Source organism: Peromyscus californicus, unplaced genomic scaffold, assembly GCF_007827085.1.
Source record: "Peromyscus californicus insignis strain IS unplaced genomic scaffold, ASM782708v3 Scaffold_6__1_contigs__length_162567912, whole genome shotgun sequence".
Lineage (NCBI taxonomy): Eukaryota > Metazoa > Chordata > Mammalia > Rodentia > Cricetidae > Peromyscus > Peromyscus californicus.
Window position 1 is genome coordinate 143478028 of NW_026294584.1, and position 22687 is coordinate 143500714.

Sequence of the window (22687 nt, forward strand, 5' to 3'; positions counted from 1 at the left end):
ATTATCATATTTTAATGTCAGGGTATCCTTTCCTCATATTTCAGAATCAAATTCATTTAACTGAATCATTACTTTTGGTCAAGAAGGTAGTTTCTGATCTTTACTGCTAGAAATTGACCTTGCATATCAAAGAATAATTTTTTTTAAATTTTTCTCTCTCTCTCCAAAGTAGTCATATCACAGAAAATGTATTAATCATTTTTGATAAATTGTTTCCAAAAATTAAACTAAGCTAAATCACACCACTTATAGCTGGTTTTTTTTACTGTACATTTTCCAACACAATCCCCCTAGATTTTCATGCTCATTTTAATTTCAGTTACATATTCATGTTGTAAATCTTCTCAGGATAATGAAATTTGAGAGTCAGTTTATAAAACATCATTATCATTATGATATTGATATTGTAGAAGGTTTTTTTTCCACTTGTGGAGGTCAGAGGACAACTCTCGGGAGTCAGTTTTCTCCTTCCTCCTTGGGTTCTGGGGAGTGAACTTAGGTGGTCAGATTTGCTTAGCAAGCCATTACTTCCGCCATGGTGGTACCTCATAGACTCAATATTGTAAAAGCTTTGAATTACTAAATATTAACATTTCGATGGTACTCTTTCCCTTCAAGGACAGTTCATGTCTACTGTTTATCCCTACAGCTGTATAGAATAAGCAGGAGGCATATTTCCCTTTGAGGAGGAAGAAACTAAAATTCTTCTGGAAAATTCAAAATAAGGCACAGAACACTGATAGTGCTCTTCAGTACATATTATTGCAATCACTTAAGGTAAGTGTAGCTTATATATTTATTGTAAAATTAGACAGAAGTTTGATTATGGTATATAAGAGTTCTATACTTCCAAAGGGTTCCAGTGGCATCTCTGTCACAGCCATAATCACACAACAATTATTTATTTTATTTCCTGTTTCACAAGTAGATAAACCCTACATACTTTCATGCTGCATTTGTTGAATTTTTTCTTTTTCCCTTTTATTTATTCTCCTTTCATACCATCCATCCTGACCACAGCTTCCCCTCTCTCCACTCCTCCCAGTTTTCCCCCCACACACCTCCCCTATCCTCCATCCACTGCTCCTCAATTTCTCTTCAGAACAGAGTAGGAGCCCAGTGATATCAACTGAACACAAGATAACAAGATGTAATAAGACTAGACACACACACTCACTTATAAATGGATATTAGTTGTTGGATATTTTAACTCTAGTACTACATGCTTGTTAAATGAATCTTTAAAATTCATTAGAAAACAAACAAGTACGCTATATAGAAGTAGACATACTTGGAATGAATGATACTTTATACAACACTAAAAATGTGTTGATATAGTGTTTCATGTGCAAATTTTTTAACATTTAATATATTAACTGGCTGCTGTGAACTTGGTTCTGTTTTAAGGTCATTTTTGCATACGAAGCTTGTGATTAGTTTCAGCTCAATCTCTAATTCTTAAATAGGTAGCTAGTAAGTGGGTGGCAGAAATGCGACTTAGGTCAGCTGGCTTTCATCCTGTGGTTTTGAAGAGTAACTTTTCCATTTACACATCCACGCCATGCAAATCACAAGACTGTTTTTCAACATGACCCAGGATCAGGCTGCGGTTATTAATGATAGAACATTCAAGTGGGGAGGCCACTTGCTTCATTCTGTAGCTGTGGAACCAAGGAACTCAGTGGTTAATAAACTTCAACTTATTTTTCATTAGGAATTCAAAACCCATCTTTGTTTTCTATATGTCATGGAGGTGACCACAGTTTAAAGATACTGAAGAGGTCATCCATTTTCAAATGTCAGAAAAAGAGAGATTGCAGCATTCATTCATGAAACAGTTCTGGGATTGATTGAAGGTTTTCCTGACTGAAATAACCCTTGAAGGCCATCTATTACCCACTTGGTAAATCAACCCATGTAAATAGCTATAATGTTTACAGTAAAAAAGATGTTTTTAAAACAGAGTTGAAAAGATGGTTTCAGAACATTGGATACATGGACCAAAGATTCAGAGCATCAAATATGCAAAAATAAAATATATCATTTTAGCACGAATGTGTATAAAAAAGTATTATAAAGCTAGGATTTTGCTATGTGAAGCACTTTTAAAAAGGCATTCTACTGTTTTCTGTTTTGTAATATGCTGTAACTTAGTTATTTTTTGAGAAATCCATGCATATATAAAGTATTCTAATCATATTCACCTATCACCCTCTCCTCCAACTCCCCCAAACTCCATATCCTTTTCCTTTTTCTTTTTTTGTATCTCATGAGTCCAATCAATGTTGTCCTCACATACATGAGTACAGGATCATTCACTGGAGCGTAGTCAATTACTAGGGACATACTTGGGATTAAAAACTGACTGTCCCTCCCCTAGCAACCATCAACTGTCAGTAGCTCCTCAGGCAGGAGTGATGACTCCTGAACCCTTCTTCCATCCTGCTGAGATGTGGGCAGACTTGGTCTTGTGCAGAAAAGCACAGCTGCTGTGAGTTCATGAGTACAGTGGTTCTCTCATGACCTGAAGACACTGTTTTGCCCACCTCTCCTTGACCTCTGGCTCTTTTTTTTTTGTCCTGTCTTCCATGATGTTTCCTGAACCTTTCTGGGGAGAGTGTTTATTTTATGATTGAACACTCCACAGCCACCCATTCTCTACATTCTGACCAGTTTGGAGACTTGTATTAACCATTGCCCACTGCACAAAGAATCTTCTCTGGTGAGGTCTGGGAGCTGCACTAATCTATGGGTTTAGAGATCCCTCTTGGAAAGTAGTGTGATGCTATAACGTTACAACGTAACTTTGAATACAGTTTGAGTGAACCCCTCTGGAAACCACTGTGTTGAGTCTTTTATTTTCACATACATAGATACAGCTTAAAATTATACAGAGATTTAAAATACAAACAAATACATAAACACTTTATTGCACATAGGAAATACATTGAACAAAGTACGACATGTGACATTATGGACTGGGACAGACACAAATACATTATTGACAAGATTGGAATTCCAGGGTCAATCCACATGGTTGTAGGTCCTGACAGAGATCTGCCACAACATATATTGCACTTTTTCTTTCAGTACTTTGAAATCTGCTTTACATATATTCCTCATATGTTATGCTTTTGTCTCTTTATTGAAATGCACTATGGAGAAGATTTTTAAAGACAAAGAAATATGTACCACTGAAAATGAGCTGTCTACACCGAGGAAGTTAAAGAAAAGGTCACCCTTATTCTCTGGGGGAAACCAATTGACAAAATAATGTGGCAAAGTTAGAGGGAGCTACTGCAAAGCTTGGTTTCCTAAGCATTGGTCTACTTAAGAATACTTTTTGAGTTTAAGAAAAATCATGAATAGTCAAACTTTCCTGTATCTACATTCAGCCTTTACTACCATGCAAACTCTTTCCAATAGTGCAAATGCATGAAGGCACTGGCTGTCGCAGTCATTCAGCAATAAATAGTAACTCTAAAGCTAGTCAGTTTATTCATTCCAGATCTAAAATATAAAGTGCATCCATGAGGCTTCATAGTTGTCCTCTCCTTTTTTGTGTGATTATCAGTCAGTGAGTGACATTTTCAGCTCATGGTCAAGGGAAACCCCAAAAGAGATCTTCCTGGAGTCTCTCCCTTGTGTCCCAGAGTCCTATGCAGAAGAGTCCCAGGATAATGTAAAGTTGGTCTGTGAGGTCTTTGTGGAAAATTTGACCATAGAGTAGCATCCAGTCACATGACTTTCCTGTGGATCCATGGCTCAGTCATCTATAGAGCAATGCTTCCTTGTCATCTGGAGGGCTTGCTGCAGACCCAGTGTAAGTTTGCCTCACAGTCCACAGTAGTAATGTCTGTGTTGTTCAGAGACACGCACCTCTCAGACCCTGTCAGGTTGAACCTGTCAAGCCATAAAGAGACTCAGATTTATTTTCAGTCCACCATTTCCAGCCAGCTACATGAGAATAAACTTTGTGATGACCTCTGCCTTTTCTGTTTGTTCCTTGAGTAGGAAGCACAAACACAAGTCTTTCAGCCAAGTAGCCATAGTCTAATGTATAGAGACAGTCTGTTGTCTAACATGGGAAGGGAATCCTGATGGAGAAAGTAGATAGAGCTAAAGGCTTTATTTTTCTGATTTTTGTGGGTGTCCCAGTAGAGGAGCAGTTCATTATCATTTTTTAGTTCATAGATCCTTCAAGAAGCACAGTTCTAGGGGGGCTTAGGGCATGATAAGATTCATAGCTCATTTCATCAAATACTGCTATTATATTTAGATCATAGGTAGTTCTTTTGTATTCCTTTGTAGCCGAGCTATAAGTATACAACCATGGGATACATACTAAAAATCTCTTTACCAGAAATACAATTTGTTTTTTGTTTTTCGAGAAAAGGTCTCACTATATAGACCAGGCTGGCCTAGGGATTCATCTGCCTCTGCCTCCTGAGTGTTGAGCCTAAAGGTATACAACACTGTACCTCATTTAGAAATATAGATTTTAATACTGATATTGTATCAGTTATTATAAAAACATTAAGAGAGTGAGAAATTCATTCATTCTGAGATTTCAGATGTTAAAGATCAACACTAAATTTATAGACTGCCTCTCAAATCTTTAAATCTAACTTAATGATGGGTAACAACAGTATCTTTATTGCTTGGGGGCGAATTTTCCTTAGGTTCATAGACACTTATAATTAGGCACAAAAATATTGTCCTCCATCCCTGAACTAGGATAGGAAGTGAGATAAGCAATTCTTTCCCAACAACTGTTTCATCAGCCATCATCAGAAGTGTTCTTGGACTATGTCCAAATTCATTAAGACTATTTGCTCACATTAGTGTTTGCCAAGACAAAGTTAAGTTACTAAAAGGAGTTTCTGAGTGAATTTTTAATAATAAAGGGTGTCTGTAAATAATTCTAAGAGAAGTGATGAGAGCTGTGTGATGAAGAACTGAGCCTCCAGGACCAACAGAGCTTAAAAAAGAAAGGGAAAAAAGTAAAAATAAAATAAGATAAAATAAAAATGAAAGAAGAAAGGTTTTTGTTTTTTAAACAAATGTCAGCCTAGAGGGGACAACGAGATTTCTTGCAACTTACCAGTTGTTAAATTCTTTGCCGTTTGCCCATTTCCATGTCTGATTAGCTTCTTTGTTCAGCCCGATCCAGTGCTCCTGTCCACCAGCGTGTCGTTTCAGAAATACCTTAAAACACAGTGAAGTTATGTTACAAACTTAACTGAGCATCGTGGCCAAGCTAATCATTGTCAGCTGTGCCCCTCTCAGTCGCTGGTCTCTGAAGCCAGGCAATCAAACCACACTGAAAAACTGTACAGCAGACTTTCATTTTGACCTTTTAGATGGTTCCATAGGGCCCCTGTGACTAAATTTTCCTGCATGTGTGATTAGGTACCCAGTTTCCACTTAGAAAAGAACACAGAGAAACCATAGATGATCTAAATAAAACAGCAGCATTTGATGAAATCAGTTGCCAATCTTACCATGTCTTTTTCGGAATCAATAACAGCAACAGTAGCTCCATCTTTAGAGCAAGAGTTTTGGGCCAAGGCCCAACTGCTGGTTGTGGTGGAGAAAAAGTAGCATTTCCTCTGGTATGCAACCCACTCATCCTCACAGGAAGCAACATGGCGGTCAGATGATGCTGAGTTCTTATACAGGCCCGGGCAATTGTACTGGCCCACTGTGCACAGGAAGATAATTTGTTTTAGTAACAGAAGAGACCTAACCCTCTCCACAGATAAACCTAGTCTAGGGGAGGCTCTGCTCTTAGTAAAGAAAAAGACCTCAGTTATCATCTGTCCAGTGCCCAGTGTCCCTCATCACAGGAAGGGGCATGAGTGGGGAGGACTGTGTTCTCTTGGGCATTATACCAGAAAGTGTCAGGGAAGTGGGGGAAATCTCAAATATAACATTTGGGCTAAAAGGGGAAGCATATTGTAAGTTCTAAGTGAGAACTTAGAATCTAAATGCTCACACACAGGCATCAGAAGGCAGTCTTGGGTGCAGATTGTTAGATAAAAGAATGAAGGACTCATTTCAGGCAGAGGATAAAGTACATGGAGAGGTCTGGGAGGAGGTGGAGGAAAGAAAAGTGTGATCACAAGATATTATATGAATTTTTTCCATTAAAAAAATACAATAAGATGAATGGTTTGGGGAGTATTTCTTCAAATTGTGACATTTCTTATTGGTAAAATACAGATGTGTCTTGGCATGCATGGGGGCACAGCATGACCCAGCCAGCTCTGGGAGTCCTGGCTGACATAATAATTCAGTTTCTAGTCTGTTGGGTTGAGATAAAAGACAAAAATATTGGCCATTTTTTTGATCAATCTATAGATTAGATACTGTTTTTCTTGTCAACTGTGAATGAAAAGTCCACCTTTTTTCTAGTTAAATGTCTACTCACAAATTTATATATATAAATTTATATATATATATATATATATGTTCCCTTTCTTATAGATGTAAACATGCTCTCTTCTATATAATGTATAAATCAGACAATTCTTATATTTATAAAATTGTTGCAGCTATCATTCAGGGAGCATGGGTTGTATTTCCTGCTGATCATAAAACTGGCCATTTATGGTGTATGAGATGTTTCTAAGTCGATCAGGGAGGCCCGATTAACTAGATCAGGCTAAGACCCATTCATTTCAGTTGTATGTGAATGCTTACTGCTAGAAGACTTTGAGAGAATTCGTGAAGTATGACTCACCATTCAAAGCAACTAGAGCTATAATTAAGGAAGTGATGAAGAACACAGTCAGCACAGCACAAGGGATAGGAACTTGGATGGATCCTTCATGATGCTTCTCAAAACGTATACTGGTGCCATGGTCTGAAAAGGAGGGAAGTGACTATGAATTCAGGCTATAAGATGGAGCATTTGATATCTCTTAAGAAATACAAAATTAAAAATAGTAATGTGTTGTCCCACTATAATATAATATAAAATGTTAATAGTCAATTCTGAGCACATTTGTAAAATGTTTTGCTGTTTAGAAATAAAGCAAAGCAGCAAAATGCTAACATAATACTATATATATAATATATAATTTATATATGTATTTAGTGGGTATAATGGGTAAATTTCACAGCTATAAAAATTCAAGCATATCATTATTTTCTTGTTTTAACTACAATATAAGATGTCTTAAGCACCCAGTTGCTGTAGCAGACATATAAAAGGAGCATTGTGGCTGTAGTTTCTTAGTCTCCTTGGAGTTTGCTACTGTTTACAAGAGATGAAATGCACGTGATAAATGTGAGCAATGCAATAAAGTGAAATGTTAAATTTATGCATAAATATCTAAAAGTAGGATAAAATAAAAAATTTTAAAAACTTGTTTATGATTTTTCGTAATGCTAGTACAGATGTGCAACAATTGGAAACTTTTATATATTAATGCAAAGAGAGTAAATTGAAAAATACTTTGAAAATCATTTTTCTACAATGCTATTTATTCATAGGGGCTGCAGAGATGCCTTAATGGTTAAGAGCATATACTGCTCTTGTAGAGGACCTGTGTTTGGTTTCCAGCACCCATGTCAGGCAGCTTACAACCACCTATAACTTCAGCTCTAAAAGGTCCAGTGCCCTCCTCGAGCTTCTGAAGACACCTGTACACACATGACTTATACTCACACAGACACAAATAAAAAACAATGCTATGCACATACCACTGTATGATACAGTCTTTTACACACACACACACACACACCACCTTCAAGAGAAATAAAAAATGTTCTTAAAATGCCTTGAACAAGAATATTCATAGAATTATCATTAATACCAAGTTCTGAAAATAATCAAAATATCTATCAAGACAAGAATGAATACATTCATTTTGGCACATCCATATAAAATAACTCTTAGCTATTAAAACAAACTGATGCATACAATATTATGAATCTAAGAAAATGATGTTAAATGAAAAATGTATTTGTTAAAGATTGCATGATATATATTTCCGTATAAGTGACACTTTAGAGTAGCCAATAAAAGGTGTGATGTCGGATATGAGACAGTGTTTGCATTTGCGCTTGTGGAAATGGGACCTACAAATATTGATGGGACTTGTAGCTACACAACTGTCATGTTGTCACACTACTTCTGTGATGTGTTCATTCATTGCATATAAATTATACCACAGTTAGAATGATGATATAAGAATGAACAGTGAAACATTTAATTTTCTAAGATAGATTAAAATAATAAAAGAGACACAACAGTGTTCTAAACACATATATTGAGCAGAATTTTTTCCGTTTACGTTTCTGTATAAAGGTTGAGCAGAGTCACAGTTATCTTTAACTAATAAGAAATGTTTCTAGCCAAGCAGTGGTGGCACATGCCTTCAATCCCAGCACTCAAGTGGCAGAGGCAGGTAGATCTCTGTGAGTTAGAGGCCAGTCTGGTCTATAGAGTGAGTTCCAGGACAGCTAGGGTTACACAGAGAAACCGTGCCTTGAAAAACAAAACAACAACAACAAAACCCCCAAACAAACAAACAACAACAAAAGAAATGTTTTTATGTCAAGATTTGGATAGGTAGAAATATGCCTGTTCTAACACGTTAAATGACTAGAAAGAGAGAGAAGTCAGTCTTCGACTTCAGATTTTGGATTTCATTCTTTGCAAGATGAACCCTCAAGATTCAAAACAGGGTGGCCCCACAAGAATGCCCTTGTAAGTTCCCAAATTCACCAGCACGATTAAAAATGTTCACAGAAACTGCAGTGTGAAATGGTTCCTTGAGTGACCTTGTAACTGACAGTGAAAATCGGTCTCCACCATTGTAATCCAACATGTAGGAGGCTAATGCAGGAGGATAGTGAGTTTCCAGCTGGCTTTGTCTGCAAGGTGAGAACCTGTCTCAAAATTTTTTCCTCATGATAAAAACATTTAACTTTTCAATGTGGGTGGCTTTTTATAACTAAAAGAGTATTTCTGAAAATTGTATCTTGGAATTTGTAAATTCTTTTTTCTTTTTCTTAAAACATCTCCTTACAGATAAGCTTGGAGAGGAGGCACAGTATGGCTAGTATCATCAACTTGTGCATTTTCCAGGAGTTCCCCCACCCCCTCAGGGAAAATCTGTTTTTCAGATCTTCCAAGAGAAGACTTTATCAATCCTGTCAGGGTCTGTTTTCTCCTGCCTCCTTTTTACACCCATACACTATTATCTTCAGAGGTAGTATTTGGCAAGTTGAGTAATAAGTTCAGAGATGGGTCTAGTTTCACTTTTCAACATATGGGTAGTCAGTCACACTGTTTGGACTCAATTCATCAGCAACTCTGGCTCCAAAGCAAACACATGTACACCCAAAACAACACCTAGATCTCAGCTAGCTCAACCCAACGACCCACCTGGTGGATAGAGTGTGGAGATAAACTCCCACGTGATGCTTTATTTCCATCACTGAGGGTCATTGCTAACCACAGTTCAACCCATCACCTAGGCAACAAAACATCCCCCCTAACAGCACACTTCTGAGGCCGGTGCATCAATGGAGAGCTTGAAAACAGATCCACCCATTTACCACTTTTCAATTGCCCGAGAGGAGCCTGCTGATTCCTTTGCTGCTAAGGTTATGGCAATGAGAGCAAAAGTTAAACATACAAGGATAGATGGGGCTGATCCCAGACCAGGGCGGGATTTTCTGCATTAGGTCCTTCTTTCATTCTGCTATTGGTTATAATTTCATTATTATCTGTTTTATTTATTATTTATTTTTTCATTTTAAGTGGGTAACTTAGGTATCTAAAAATGAATATTGCATACTACTTAATCTGTACTTGACTTCATGATCTCAAATAAGGGATGAGTTTTTAAAAGTTATGGAGGCTTTTTTTTTTTTTTTTTTTTTTTTTTTTACAATACACCAACATGACAGAGAAACACTCAGAAAGTAATTCCCTCCTCACCAACTGTCTTGGCTGTGTTGGGTATATCATGTCCCTGTATTTACTGGATAGCTCTTGCTTACAAATTTCTCTGGTTCCCAAGTACTAAGTGCTTGAGGGCTTCTCATTACTCAGACATAAACAGAATGGAGTAATCCTGACAATAGGAAGCATGATGTGTGTAGAACAGACAGATAGAAGAGAGGGAAATGTTCAAAGTGATCATGTTTTGATAAAAATGAAGAAAAATGAATAGTTGTTATAGAATTTGAAGTGCGTCATTGGAGGAGAGAAATAGGATAAGATGGAAGGAGGGAGTCCTAAAGAGAAGGTCATGGCAGAAGATGACATTTTAAAGAAAGGCTGGGTGGGCTACATTCTAAGAAATCACTATTTGACACTGTGAATGTTCATGTGTGTGTGTGTAGTTGTTTTCTCTGAGACTAGAGATCTGTGTGCTTCCAGCCACTGAATGATTCATATGAGAGCACTGAAGAGGCAAGACACACAAAAAGCAGGCAAATGTACAAGGAAAGACGAAGAACGTAACTGCTCATGTGGAAAACAGCTCTTCCTAAAGAGGGGTAAGACATCCAGAATTGTGCACAGGTGGTTATGGGAAAATGATGGATTGTAACTAGGCTAAGACAGAGAAGTTTCATTTAAGTTTAGTAGTTGAAATGATATAAATTCAAAGGAAAAGTCATTTAAAGATCTTCTGAAATTCATATAGCTCTCTCAAATATAAATATTCTATCTTCTCCCAGCCAGAAGAGGTATTTACCTATGGCTGTTTTCTCTTTTACTGACTGAAATAGAACCTAACAAAGTCCTCCAAAGATATCTCTCCATTCTGCACTCTATTCCATACATCAAATGTAGAGATCATACCAGAATGCTAGAAATCACATGACTTACCCTTCTGCCCTCTCTCCAGATGTGATGAGCTGTTTTCTGTTACAGAGCAATCTTCAGAATTCATCTTTTTTTTTCCCTCAAGATTCCCTATTTCTGTGGCGTATCTCAAGAGGTCTACAGTGAGCTCTTGCTGAAGGTGTCTTGTTCAGTGTCTTGGTCTCTGAGGCGTTTCAGCCTTTATACCTAATTAGTCTGGCTCCACCCCTTCCTCCTACCTCCTATCTTGTTCAATTCTGCCAGTTCTCTTTAATTTATGCTCCAGTGGCCCAGACACTTCCCCATGTGTTGTTGTGGTGAGCTGTGGGTTTTCCCTGTCTGAAATGTGCTTTCTCACAAATGTAGCCTCAGGAGGAAGAGATAAATTGGATTTTCCAGAATTGAAGATATCTTTCCCCAAATTTTTAGAAAACTCAAATAACTTAGGAAATAGCATAATCTAAGCAAAGAGATAAAGGTTTGAGATTGCTATATTTGATATGGAAAAACACTGGAAGAGAGGGTGAACTTTTTTATGTGATCCTAAACACGCATTTCTTTGTACGTATAGCTACTGGCATTTATTGAGTATCTATTATGTACCAGGCGCTGTTGATGACCAAAAGGTGTACTGTTGAGTAGGGATTTTCAAATCTCTATCCTCATGGCTCTCTCTCCAACTTGGACAGGTTTTATTTAGGAAATTATGAATTTCAAAAGTGTGACATTCACTTCTTTCCCCCTGGGGACTAGTTCTTTCAAGTGTCATTTAGTCAGGAGTTGCTTTAGTGCAGGAAACAGAAAGCTTGTGGTCTGGAACTTCCTCGCTGTGTTCTAAAACTGTTTATCTTCGGTTATCTATTTCATCGTCCCTTGCTCATTTTCTTGTCATCCTCCACTGTCAGACTTCCTTTGTTTCACTGCAGAACATCTTTTTGTATCCCCCCCATCCTGTAGGTTATTTATTTCAGGTGTCTGTGGCCTCAGATATTTGAAATGTGATTCCGATACACGTACCTTTCCACCGTACCTATCCCATCCAGGTAAGTTATTAAGCACAACACAAAACAGAGTAAGAAAGTGTCCATTTGGTGACTCAAGTGTGAGAATCAAAAAGATAAAAGTACCACTTTGGCTAATAACCTTGGTACCCAAAGATCACAGTCACTCCTGGATCAAAGCTGTCTGGTTTGCAGAATAAAGCCTTAGTGAAGATGCTACATTTAGGTAGATTGGAAGTTACCATGCAGACAACTGAGGTGAGCCAGCAGATGCATTTGTCTGCTTGGAACACAGGCAGGTACATGCTGATCCGCGTGCCACTTTGTTCCCGGTAGCTTTCCTGCACAGCAGCTGGGGTGACGTTTATAAGTAAGTCGTATCATCTTGGTGAGTCATTCAGCTCACCAATTCTTCCTACCAAAGGTGCCCTAAAATCCAAAGGCCTCCTCACAGCCAAGAAGAACCCTTACATCGGACTCTGGCCACCTCCTCTACCACTCTTCTGCTCCAACAGAAACCTTTCCACAAGAGTGCCCAGCAGCCCGCTACTGGAGGACCTTTAGGTCTTTGGGTTGTTTCTGAGTGGTTCTTTCTCCATGAGTATACTTGCCATACTTTCCAGTAACTAATTAGTTAACTCAGTGCCAAGTGAAATGTAGAAGGGTCTAGATACAATGAGGAAGAACACCCATTAACACCAAGAACAGTGTTCTTCTAACTCACGACTGTTGAATGGGATGAGGTCTTCTTAGAGTTCAGGTACTGAAAACAACAACAACAACAACAAAAACAACGAATCATCACAGCAAGAATCATCACAGCCAACCTCTCTTATAAGCTGGTCCTTAACTAAGTTCTTTAAAGGCAAGATGCAGCTCACTAGAGTATTTTTAAAAAGCATTTCTTTACCTTTAGTTAAACTTTAAAAGATTTTTATTTTATTATACATTTATGTGTATGTGTGTGAGTCATGTATGTGCATGTTGGTTCCCACAGAGGCCAGAAGGTTCCCTGGAGCTGGAGTCACAGGCAGTGTGAGCTTCCTGAGATAGTGCTGAGAACTGAACTCTGGTCCTCTGAAAGAGCAGCAAGCAGTCTTTACTGCTGAGCCACCTCTCCAGCCCCACATTTATGTATGTATGTATGTATGTATGTATGTATGTATGTATGTGTGTGATGTGATGTGATGTGATGTGTGTGTGTGTGTGTGTGTGTGTGTGTGTGTGTGTGTGTGTGTGTGTGTGTCACAGTGCACTTGTGGAGGTCAGAGGACAACTTGCAGGAGTCATGTCACATTGGTTCTTTCCTACCACGTAGTTTCAGGGGATCAGACTTGGCTCATTAGACTTAGTAGCAAGTGCCTTTATCTACTGAGTCATTTCAGCAGCCCCTCACTTGAGTTTTGTTGCAGACACCAGCAGCAATCAAGAAGTCTGCAGTTTCACGGACAGGACTGGCATGCAATGTCTGTAAGTATCTATGCTCGGTGATAAATGGTGCAGATTCCAATTACACAGTGCAGCAATGTACTTATTTTTACTCTTTTATTGAACATTTTTATCACATGTATTGATTAATTGGGGGAGAGTGGGGCATGTTCCATGGCATGTGTCTTGAAATCAGAGGATAATTTGTGAGAGCCGATTCTCTCCTTCTACCATATGTGGGTCCCAGGTATAGAATTTGGGTCCTTGGACTTGGCAACAAGCACCTTGACCTGACAAGCCATCTAGCTGGTCCGTGTTATTGGAATTTTACATGATCAATTCATGATTTAAAAATCTCTATATTTTCAATCCTCCAAACCATCTGAAGACACAGTGCATCCTGGACTTAAGACTCGTGTCTCTTCTAGCTCCACCACCTCTCCTCCTCTGCCCCCTCCCTCAGGAATCTATATGGTCTAGAAGGAGAAATCTACAGCTGTGGGCTCGTCCTCAGAATATTTGATGGTACCAGATCTCTGAATCAAGGTATTAGAACAAAGTTAAAGCACAAGGTTTCTGTGTCGAACTTCCTGAACCATTAGAGCTGGACAATAAAAAAAAAAGTTGTCATTTCTTGATTTAAAATGTTGGAGTCTTAGCCAGATGTGGTATCTAATGATCTGGCACATAGGACACTGAAGGAAGAAGATTCTCACAGTTTCAGGCCAGCCTGGGTTTCATAGTGTGGTCCAACTGCCTTTGAGCCCACCCATGCTACTGTAAGTAAGCCCTCACCCATGTGCCCATAAGTAACTTCCAATAAACACATTGGTTCATCAAATTGAACATGGATAGAGTAATTTTTTTGACATGCTGTTGGTGCCCTGTCTGGAGTGAATAGATGTTGCTTATGTGGCTCCAGGAAAAGTCACAGCACATGGTCTTGTTCCCAATTACCTCTCATCTTTTTGGAGTTGATTTGCTGTGTCCTGTTGTTAATCTCAGCTGGGCCACACTTGGCCACTGGATTTACTGGATATTTTGGATAGGAGTGGATTTTTGTTTGTTTGTTTTTGTCCATCTGATATAAGATAGGGTCAGCTAAAAAGAAGGAACCTCAGAGAAAATGCCTCCATCAGATTGGCATATAGGTAAGCCTGTGAATACTTTCTTTATTAATAATTGATGTGGGGCCTTTAATCCCAACACTCAGGAGACAGAGCCAGGCGGATCTCTGTGAGTTCAAGGCCAGCCTGGTCTACAGAGTGAGATCCAGGACAGGCACCAAAACTGCACAGAGAAACCCGGTCTCAATAAACCAAATAACAATAATAATAATAATAATAATAATAATAATAATAATAATAGATGTGGAAGGGCTGAGCCCACTATGGGCAGTGCACACTCCTGGGCAGGTAATCCTGGGTTGTATAAGAAGGCAGGCTGAACACATCATGAGGAGTAAGGTAGAAGTAGCACTCCTTCATGGTCTCTGCATCAGTTCCTGCTCTTTGTTTCCTGACTTGAGTTCATGCCCTGACTTCTCTTCATGGTGTACTGTGATTGGGAAGAGTAAGCCAAAGAAAGTTGGTCTTTCCCAATTGAGTTTTGGTTGGTTAGTTCTATCATAGCAAAAGAAAACAAACTAAGACATTCTTGCATCTTGCCTCTTGGTTGACAGCCAAAAAGAATGTTTCCACTGATGGTAGCAGCTGTAATTGCTGCTTTAATATTTCTTCAGACTTCCTTAGACTGGCTACAGATTTTGCATTCAAACCTATGGTCTTGTCCCTGAAGTCTGAACATAGGATTCATGTTGTTTCTCTCTTGGCATTAGGCCTTTCATGCTATGTTTTTAAAGTCTGCTCTACTCTTGTTTGACAATCTTTTGGGGAAGAGATTATCCTTGGTCATCCTGAGTCTTAGAAGTAGTCCCAGGGTGCAGCAACTGTAGTCACCTGCCCATGGCAGGGTCCTTCCAGGGGAAAGAAGTGAGGCAAAGGTACCGCAAACCTGGCATGATCTGGATCAAGAGGTGTCATGGTACAGCAATGCCTCAGTGACTCACTAGGTCCTTCCATGTCATTTGCTGCCTAGGTTCTGTAAGCTCCCTGGGGATGGGGAAGGTCCATCCAAAATTTCCCTTCAATGTAACCACTCTTCAGGTATTAACTGCCCCAAAGCTCTTGTCTTCTATCATGTGGAACATGGAAAATACTGTGTACCTCTACATGCCTTCATCTTCCTTTACAGCATTCTTAATATTTCATGTGACATTATTGTTTATCATCACCTTTCCTTCTGACACAGTTAGCTGTTTGAGGGCAGGGACCTTGTGAGACTTGCCCCTCCCTGTTTCTAATGTCTGCCATAGTAACTGGAACCTAGTGGGTTTGCAATGCATTCTTACAGAATGAGTGAATGAGTGAATGATTGCAAATTCATAAAAAATAAGCAGAAAACTCTAAAATCTCCAAAGTGTGGGTGGTTGCTACTCAGGGAAGTTTGTAAGCCTGTGTAAGTAAGAACTACATGGATTTTGACTTCTGACAAACAGTGGGGGTAAGGTAACCCATGAATGATGCTGATGAATGCTGAGGGTGAAGTTAAGGTTCATAACTAGAGTAAAACCAAAACCAATTGATAATGACTTTTCTTTGTATATACTGTTACTTACTTCACACAGTTTGATTAGTAAAAATTCATGAGATAATACTACTATTAAAGATTTTATCATTATTTAAATTCTTCCTAGTCTGTGGGGTAAAAAGGGAGAGAAGAATATTATATATATATATATATATATATATATATATATATATATATATTCTGATTATACACACTCTGATATATATATCAGTATATATAATGTATATACACTCTGATATATATGATTGTGTATGTTTTATATATGCATTCTGATTACTTTAGCCTTTTGCCTTTTCCTCATGCAAAGGAGGACTTTCAAAGAACTAATTAACACAAACTTCATATTCCAGTGTTCACATCTACTAGTATGTACCCTGTTCTGGCTAGTTTTATATCAATACAAGGTAGAGTCATCTGGGAAGTGGAAACTTCAATTGATAAATTGCCACCACCAGACTGACCCATGAGCAAGTCTGTGGGTTATTTTCTTGATTGATGATTGATGTGGAAGAATCCAGCACACTGCGGGCAGTGCCATCCCTGAGCTGGTGGTCCTGGATGGTGTAAGAAAGCAGTCTGAAGAAGCCATGGGGAGCAAGCCAGTACACAACATTATTCCATGGTCTCTGTTTCAGTTCCAGCCTTAAATTCCCGCCCTAACTTCCCTCAGTGATGCTCTGTGATCTGGGAGTTTAAAGATGGAATATACTCTTTCCTCCCCAGATTACGTTTGATCATGATGCTTATCACAGCAATAGTAACCCTCAGTAAGACTTACCTTCCCCTCTCTGGTGAGTCTCATATGTGCTAGTTACTTCACTTTGTCAAAATACATGAAACACAGTGTAAGGAAGGGTTTATGTTGGCTCATAGTTAGAGAAAATATATAGGCCATCTTGTTAGGAAGGGAATGACAGCAGAAGGATGAGGTGTCTGGTCACATCACACACACACACACACACACACACACACACACACACACACACACACACACAGAGAGAGAGAGAGAGAGAGAGAGAGAGAGAGAGAGAGAGAGAGAGAGAGAGAGAGAGAGAGATTGATGCTCAGTCTACTTGGCTACTTGACTTTCTTCTTTTTATTCACTCTGTGATCCCAACCTATGCAAGGTAGCCACCATTTAGGGCAGGTCTTCTCTTATATTTTTGGTTGTAAGCCTAACCCTTAATCTCTCCAATCCATAGGGTGAGTCTTCTCATTGAGTTAAAAGCTCTCTGGAAATGCCTTCACAGACACACCCAGAGGTCTGTTTCTTAGGTAACTAAGTCGAGTCAGGCTGTCAATGAAGATCAACTATCATACCATGTAAACGTGAAATAGGTTTCCCCTAACTAGGTACTATCTACCCTTGAAATCTGAATAATTCTTGACAGCTTGCCAGGTAAACAAAGTAAATAAATAAATTTTCCAAAGAGAGAATCTTCATTCATGTCTCACTTCCCCACAGACTCCGCGCAGGTCAAATGTGTTGACTTTCATTCTGTTCCTTAAGGAAGTTAAACTTGTTTTCACTGTAGAGGGAGTGTTCTTGTTTTTGTTCTTTATGCTCTCAGTTTTTTTTTTTTCATGGCTCAGACTTCTTGTTTATATTTAATACCACACATTACCTCCACAGCAAGACTTTCCCTAACCACTATGTAAAAAGTCTACCAGAGACTTCTGTTTCACTTAGTACTTTACGCTAATATCTGAAGCTTTCTAGTTCATGTACTTATGTAAGCCTGTAAAGTCATCATTGTCTGTCTCTCACTTCTAGACAGTAAGGTGTTTATGGCCAGGGACACATCTTTCCTGTTTATCAGTGATCTTTGATACCTCAATAGAGCCTAGAATACTGAAGGAACCCACCACGAGTTGCTGAATGACACATGAAAGAATACAAGTCTTAATTCAAGACTTTGTTAACAGTGTACATTTGGGAAGTCTACATGACTCCACTGATTTTTGGCTTTGTTACCTGTAAATCAAAACTGTTTCCAGCAGTTTCTGAGAGTTGCATGAAGAACAAGCATGAACTGGAAAGTTAATGTTCTATGGATTTTAGATGTTTGTTACTATATTATGGAATGGGAGTCTGGTATGTGAAGGCTTTTAATTTCAGGAGAGGCACTAGTAGATGATGATTGAAAATTCTCAGCATCATTGCTGATGTGATGTAACATGTCTGCTGTGTGTCAGGAACTTGGGCAGACAGAGGAAGCTGCTGCATCCTTGTCAGTCACCTCTAAGAGAGTTCTTCGTGCTAAGAGTCTCACTCAAGTGCTCTAGGTTTCTCGCTTCATTAACCACAACCAACTGCACTGATCTTCTACATAAACAGTTATTTATACACTCACATATATTTGTTATGTACAATATGGTTTATATACATTTCACAAATATGCCATTAGTCACAAATGATACCTGGGATTGTATATAATATGATAAATAACCTTAAGCAAGCATTATGACATCGATGTGTTCTCAAAATCTGAATATTCCAGGACAGTCTGGCAGGCAAGTTTTATTTTAAAAAGATTAAAATTTGGTTTTCCAAGTAGGTTCTCATTTTCCCCTCATATTCTGCACAGGTCAACTGTATTGACTTTCCCTTTGTGCTTAAGGAAGTTAAATTTCTGTTCCCTTTAAAGGGCATCTTCTTACTTGCTTCCTTATGTTCAAAGATTGGTTTTCATGGCTAATTCTTCTTGTTTAAATTTAACACCACATAGCATATTTGCAAAAAAGTCTCTCTCCTTAATCAAACACTTGCCTTTTTTTATGAAGTCATTTGTCTCTACTTGGCTTTTAAAGGAAAGACAAAGTATTTTATTGAAGTCAATACTCATGCGAGTGGGAGAATGAAGTCATACTAAGAATGTATGCATCGGTGGGCCTCCTGGCTACCACTGGCCCTCATCTTCTTCACAATCTTCAAAAGCCTCAACTTTGTGGCAAAATTTGTTATCAACCATTTTCTCCTTCTTCCCCTGTCCCTCTCCCCATCCTCACTCTCTTCTCTCTTTTCCTTAGTTTTGAGAGGGTAGGCATCTTTGGTTCATACAAGGGAGGGAACCATGTGTAGAGGTTGACCAGCTCTTGTTTGGCTCATGTCTGCTGTCCTGCTGTAAGTAGTAAAGACCACCATTGCACTTCCAAAAGGTTCCTATTAGCTGCTATGAGTTTTATGGTAGCACTGCTAAAATCGATTTGTTAAACAAAAGGAACACAATAGATAGGGTCAGGATAAAGTGTCAGAGAGATCTGGGATCTGGGGCTTCAGTTACCTCCTTTGCATTCAGAACAAACTTTCTGAGCAATCAGTCCCAAAGGGTTTAAGTCTCTTTCATTCTCTTTATAAAACACGACATACATGACAGTGAAGTCATAGCCACCTTCCCATTTTTGTTCTACTTTGGGATTTTTTTTTAGACAGAGTCTCTCTCACATTATGTAGCTCTGGCTGAACTAGAACCCCTTATTAAGCCCAGGCTGGTCACACCACAAAGTGCTAGGACTGTATTTGCCACCATGCCTGACGTTTACATTTCTTTAGGAATATTGTATAAGTTTTATTACATAAATAATATATAAAAATAAAGCGATATCCTTATGTTCATGATCATTTCTATTGTGATGAGCACTTCATAATTGAGAAAACTGAGGCTTAGAGACACTGAGGCTTGGACAAGAGTTAGGAGAGGTCATTCAGACACTAAGACCCGGTGCAGATCCCCCTCATGTGTGACCTTATATGAAGAATCCGGAGGGAGGTTTCGGAAAGGAAATGATGTAATGTGAGGCAGATGCAAAGTGGAGCAGGAAGGCAGCGTGTACAGTCCTTATCACGGCAGCTGCCTTAGTGGTACATATTCAAAGAAACCACAAACTTCCGACCTGAGACAGTTTCCCGTGACAAGCTGCTCATCATAGTTTAAAATGATTTTTTTTTCTTTCACTGGGTGAATTAGGTATCGGAATGTCTTTAATCTTCTCATAGACCAGATTTTCAGTTTGTAATGTTGCATTAAATTAATTCAAATTATGTAAATCAGTATCACTTGTTTTCACACCACAGGTGTGTTTGAAATGATTACCACATAGAGCCAGTAAAGGTGGCCATGAGTAAGTAAGTGGGGGATTTCCAGTTCTCAGCAATTTCCAGTCTTCTCTCTGAGTTCATCAAGCTTTCTTTCTTTCCTCTTCTTCAGAACATTTCCCCAGACACAAAAACAAATTGGAAAGTGTGAGTTGATGTATTTCTTCTTGATTTGTAGTGGTGAAATATAAAGCTTGTGTGCACATAAACATGGACTCTGAACATTTTGACTACTTTTGAAGTTGAATTGTACAGGAGAACTACATCATAAAAAAGACACGGTGTTTAGCTATGCCTGAGATCATTCCAAAAATTTATTTCAGGCACCTCACACACACAGAGCATGTTTGAGGATGACCCTCAAAGAAAATGGTATGGAGATGGCAAACACAACACAGAAATCCCAGACAGGTCAGAATCCAGGATACTAAGTGACTGAGATGTGTCCCCTTGTGTTTGCCTCTTGCTTGACAGGTGTGCAGTGAATTGAACAGCGTGCTTATCTTATGTAGTGAGAGAAAACACAAAAGGAAGATATTCAGCACTTGGACCTTCCCTGGGTTCGTATTCATTGGAATATTTCTCAGGTATGAGATGAGTATTCAAGGTTAAAGGAGATGCAAAGAATCATAATAATGTACTATGAATAACTTGAAGCTACTGTATGAACAATGTAAGTGAAAGGCACACTCCCAAGCCCACTCTATCCACTTTATCCTTTGACACAGGAGGAATAAAAACAATTTATTGTCTAGAACTATTAAGGACATGTAGCTTATAATTAAACATACCCTACTTGGAAAGTAATTTCTTTTTTTTAACGTATTTTAATTATTTATATGTATGGGTGTTTTTGTTTGCACACCAGTAGAGGGCATCAGATTCCATGGAACTACAGTTATTGTAACCTGTGAGTAGCCATACGGGTGCTGGGAATTGAACTCAGGGCCTTTAGTCGAGGAGTCAATGCTCTTAATCACTAAGCCCTCTCTCCAGCCTCAATAATTTCTTTCTTTTTTTAAAAGGAAAAACAAAATAAATAAAACTTTCAGAGCCAGATGCTTTTCTATCCCTAGCTATCAATAATGAAATTTTAATAGTGAAATTGTATATTGCCATTCATCAAAAATAGTAAATAAAACATTAGAAGATGAAAACCATGAATCAGAAATTGATCAGCCTATTTTACTAATAAAACAAACTTAAATTCATCACCATTTATAAACAACTTGTAAACTAGGTCTATTGAAAAAGGAAATGTTTGTTTTCATTCAAAAGCCAGGCACCAAAACTTACCTTATTAGGAAATTAAAAGGAAAAGTATTTCAGAAGATGGAAGTTAAAATATTTGGTAACTGACCATTTATAATGAAAGTCCATAATTCATTAAGGATAAAATTGCCTTGAAGTGTAGGCTCTATACAGTAGGAATCATCTATAAACTGTGTCATGATTAGTGAACAACTGAGGACGTTTTCTTGTGAAATCAGGAACAAGATAAGAGGTCACTATTTCATCTCTCTCTCTCTCTCTCTCTCTCTCTCTCTCTCTCTCTCTCTCTCTCTCTCACACACACACACACACACACACACACACACACACACACACACATTTTTAGATAGGTTATCACTTTGTAGGTGAGTCTGGCCTTGAACTCATGAATTCAAACTCTCTCAGTGCTGGGATGACAGGGGAGCACTGCCATTTTGAATTCAGTACCTACCTCATTGTAAAACTAAGTGTATTCTGATGTAACAATTCAGTGATGCTAAAGAAAGAAAAAACAACACATGATGATTGGAGAGAAGACTTGGATTGTTAGTAAAAAAAAATTTTGAGAACAGAGTATCAATTGAAGTTATGGAAGATTTCTTTGAATTTCTTCCCTTTGGGGTTTAATGATGAGATCTTAGATTTATTTGGAGTTTATTTTTGCACAGGATGAGAAGTAAGGATATAGTTTTATTCCTATGTATGATATCTAGTTTCCCCTCTACCATTTGTTGAAGATGTCACATTTCCAGTTGTATTTTTTTTAAATTTTGTCAAAAATTGAGAGGCTACAGTCACATTGACTTACACAAAGTTGCTTTTTTCTCTGTCATTGATCAACATTTCTGTTTCTGTGCCAGTACCATGCTGATTTTATGACAGTTGCTCTAAAATATGGTTTAAAGTCAGGAATGATGGTGCTTCTAGGAGTGTTGTTTTTCCACAGGATTGTTTTGGCTGTTTTTTATTGTTGTTGTTGTTTGTTTGTTTGTTTTTAGCTTCTCTCTGGATTTTAAGTTTTTTTTTTTTCCTATTTAAGTGATGAGTGGCACCAGAATTTTGACTGAGATTGCACTGAATCTACATATTGTTTTTGGTAGGATGTTTTCACCCTATTAATTCTTCAATTCATGAGCCTGGGAGGTCTTTCCATCTTTAGTATATTCTTCAAATTTTTTTCTTAGGTGTTTTAAAGGTTTTATTGCAGAGGCCTCTCACTCTTGATTAGGTTTCTTTCAATGTATTTTGTTCTTTTGAGGCTATTGTGATTGAGATATTTCCATAATTTTTTTTCTAAATATGTTTGTCATTGGTATAGAGGGAGGCTACTGGTTTTTGTATGTTAATTTCTGTATCCTGCCATATTGCTGAAATTGTTCTTCAGTTTTCTGATGGGATCTTTTGAGTCTC

General features: G+C 38.2%; 1 protein-coding gene across 1 annotated transcript; it reads right to left on the bottom strand.

Moving 5' to 3' along the window:
• Positions 1-2984: 2984 nt before the first annotated feature.
• On the bottom strand, positions 2985-10919 carry LOC128100050 (early activation antigen CD69-like). The gene is made up of 5 exons (XM_052722085.1): positions 10856-10919; positions 6746-6868; positions 5505-5704; positions 5105-5208; positions 2985-3903 (listed from the first exon to the last, which is right to left on the bottom strand). Exons 1-5 carry the CDS (start codon positions 10917-10919, stop codon positions 3795-3797), a joined length of 600 nt encoding a protein of 199 aa, XP_052578045.1. The 3' UTR covers positions 2985-3794.
• Between the last annotated feature and the right edge of the window lie 11768 nt (positions 10920-22687).

Coding starts and splice junctions, on each gene's coding strand:
- LOC128100050 (XM_052722085.1), bottom strand. CDS start 10,919: ATGAATTCTGAAGATTGCTCTGTAACAGAAAACAGCTCATCACATCTG. Junction 5,209..5,504: donor TTGATTCCGAAAAAGACATG/GTAAGATTGGCA, acceptor CTGTGTTTTAAG/GTATTTCTGAAACGACACGC. Junction 3,904..5,104: donor GGCAAAGAATTTAACAACTG/GTAAGTTGCAAG, acceptor ATGGCTTGACAG/GTTCAACCTGACAGGGTCTG.